Source organism: Rhinopithecus bieti, unplaced genomic scaffold, assembly GCF_001698545.2.
Source record: "Rhinopithecus bieti isolate Rb0 unplaced genomic scaffold, ASM169854v2 scaffold_28456, whole genome shotgun sequence".
Taxonomy (NCBI): domain Eukaryota; kingdom Metazoa; phylum Chordata; class Mammalia; order Primates; family Cercopithecidae; genus Rhinopithecus; species Rhinopithecus bieti.
The window spans coordinates 129,490-131,424 of NW_016812403.1; the positions used below are offsets into that span (position 1 = coordinate 129,490).

Consider the following 1,935-nt stretch of genomic DNA (forward strand, 5'->3'; position numbering starts at 1 on the left):
ACGCACTGCCTTCACAGCAAGCAGGTTGAGTTAGGAGATTCCTCCTTTTAGAGCATTGCCCACAGTGAATTGTAACTAGTTACTTACATGCATGTTTCTCCTACCAGTCTGTACCAGTCTGTGCGCTCATTGAAGGCAGGCATACGTTTTATTCATCTTTGTATCACCTTCATTTAGCATAGCATCTGGCACATTGAAGAGGGGCAATATGTGTTTTAAAAGTGAACAAGAATGAATGAATGAAGATTTTCCATTTCCACCATCCACATTCAATCTCTCCCTCTTATGAACTCCTACAGCACTCTGTACAGCTCCAAAAGTACTTGGCTTACTTCCCCTTATGGAATGTTTTACGAACCCTCCACTAGACTCCATAAGAACAAAGACAATGTCATTGTCATACCCATCTCCAGCCCAGCACCAAGCATGCTATCTGGCCCCACACAAAACCCAGAAGTATCTGTTGAGTTGAACTGAAAACACTAACACTGTTAACATAAAAATAGGTTCTGTCCTAGGAAAATCGTTCTCCTGGTTCCAAAAAGAAATGAGTACAGTCTTGCCAAGTCTGTTTCAGCAGAATAAAGTCCCATAGTTAATGACAGCCTTTAACTATTGGAAATGTAAAGCCACATTTTTTTTCATATGGTAATGCAACAAAGAGGTAAGAAGTGTTTGTTTTTAAGTATCTAATCATTTCTTATTTTTGCAGCAGGCGAGAGAACATGGCAAAAGGCAATCATACCACAGTGACCGAATTTGTCCTCATGGTATTCACAGACCGTCCTGAGATGCAGCTCCCCCTCTTTGTGATGTTCCTGGTCATTTATCTCATCACCCTCGTGGGAAATCTTGGCATGATCCTGCTCATCAGAGCAGACTCACAGCTCCACACCCCTATGTGCTACTTTCTCAGTCACCTGGCATTCATTGATCTTTGTTACTCATCTTCCACTGGGCCCAAGATGCTGCAAAATTTATTAGTGAAGAAAAAAACCATCTCCTTTTCAGACTGTTTTGCTCAGCTGTACTTCTCCAGTGCTTTCACAACTACAGAATGCTTCCTCTTGGCCACGATGGCCTACGACCGCTACATGGCCATCTGCAACCCCCTGATTTATACAGCTATTATGACGCAGCAGGTCTGTAGGGAGTTGGTGATAGGGGTCTATACCTACGGCTTCCTAAACTCTGTGACACAGACAGCTCTGACGTTCCAGCTGTCTTTCTGCGACTCCAATGTCATCCACCACTTCTACTGTGCTGACCCCCCTCTTCTGGCCCTCTCCTGCTCTGACACCCACAGCAAAAAAAGCAGCTCATGATCTTCTCTGCAGTAAATCTCACTGGGTCCCTCCTGACCATCTTCATCTCCTACATTTGCATCCTCTTTTCCATTATAAAAATCCAGTCTTCCAAGGGCAAGTGTAAAGCATTTTCCACCTGTGCCTCCCACCTCACTGTGGTCACCATCTTTTATGGAACACTGTTTTTCATGTACCTGCAGCAACCAAAAGCAGGGAATTCATGGAAGCAAAACAAAGTAGTCTCTGTGTTTTACAGTCTTGTAATTCCTATGCTTAACCCTCTTATCTGCAGCCTGAGAAACACAGAAGTAAAGGATGCCCTGAAAAAAATGCTAGAGGGCAAAGAGTTATAGTGAGTGAGTTAATGGAATGCAGCATATTGAAAGTTTGATATATTGACAAGTATAATCTCTCTAATTAAGTTTAGAATTAGCAGGCGAATTGCTGTCCAATCAGGAAGCAAACAGTAATCCAATTTGGGAATTTTAATGACCAAAGTATTGGGTCACTTATTTAACATAGTAATATTTAATCCAGTTATCATGAACTATCAAAACTGACTTACAAGCTAGAATGTCAATAACTGTGTCCTTCATATGCTGAAGAAGAAACGGCTTACTACCAATTA

General features: G+C 42.0%; 1 protein-coding gene across 1 annotated transcript; it reads left to right on the forward strand.

Moving 5' to 3' along the window:
- Positions 1-1,076: 1,076 nt before the first annotated feature.
- LOC108544946 (olfactory receptor 1044-like) lies at positions 1,077-1,660 on the forward strand. The gene is given in 2 exon segments (XM_017896370.1): positions 1,077-1,308; positions 1,311-1,660. Coding segments are annotated over 2 exon segments (582 nt in total).
- Positions 1,661-1,935: the final 275 nt, after the last annotated feature.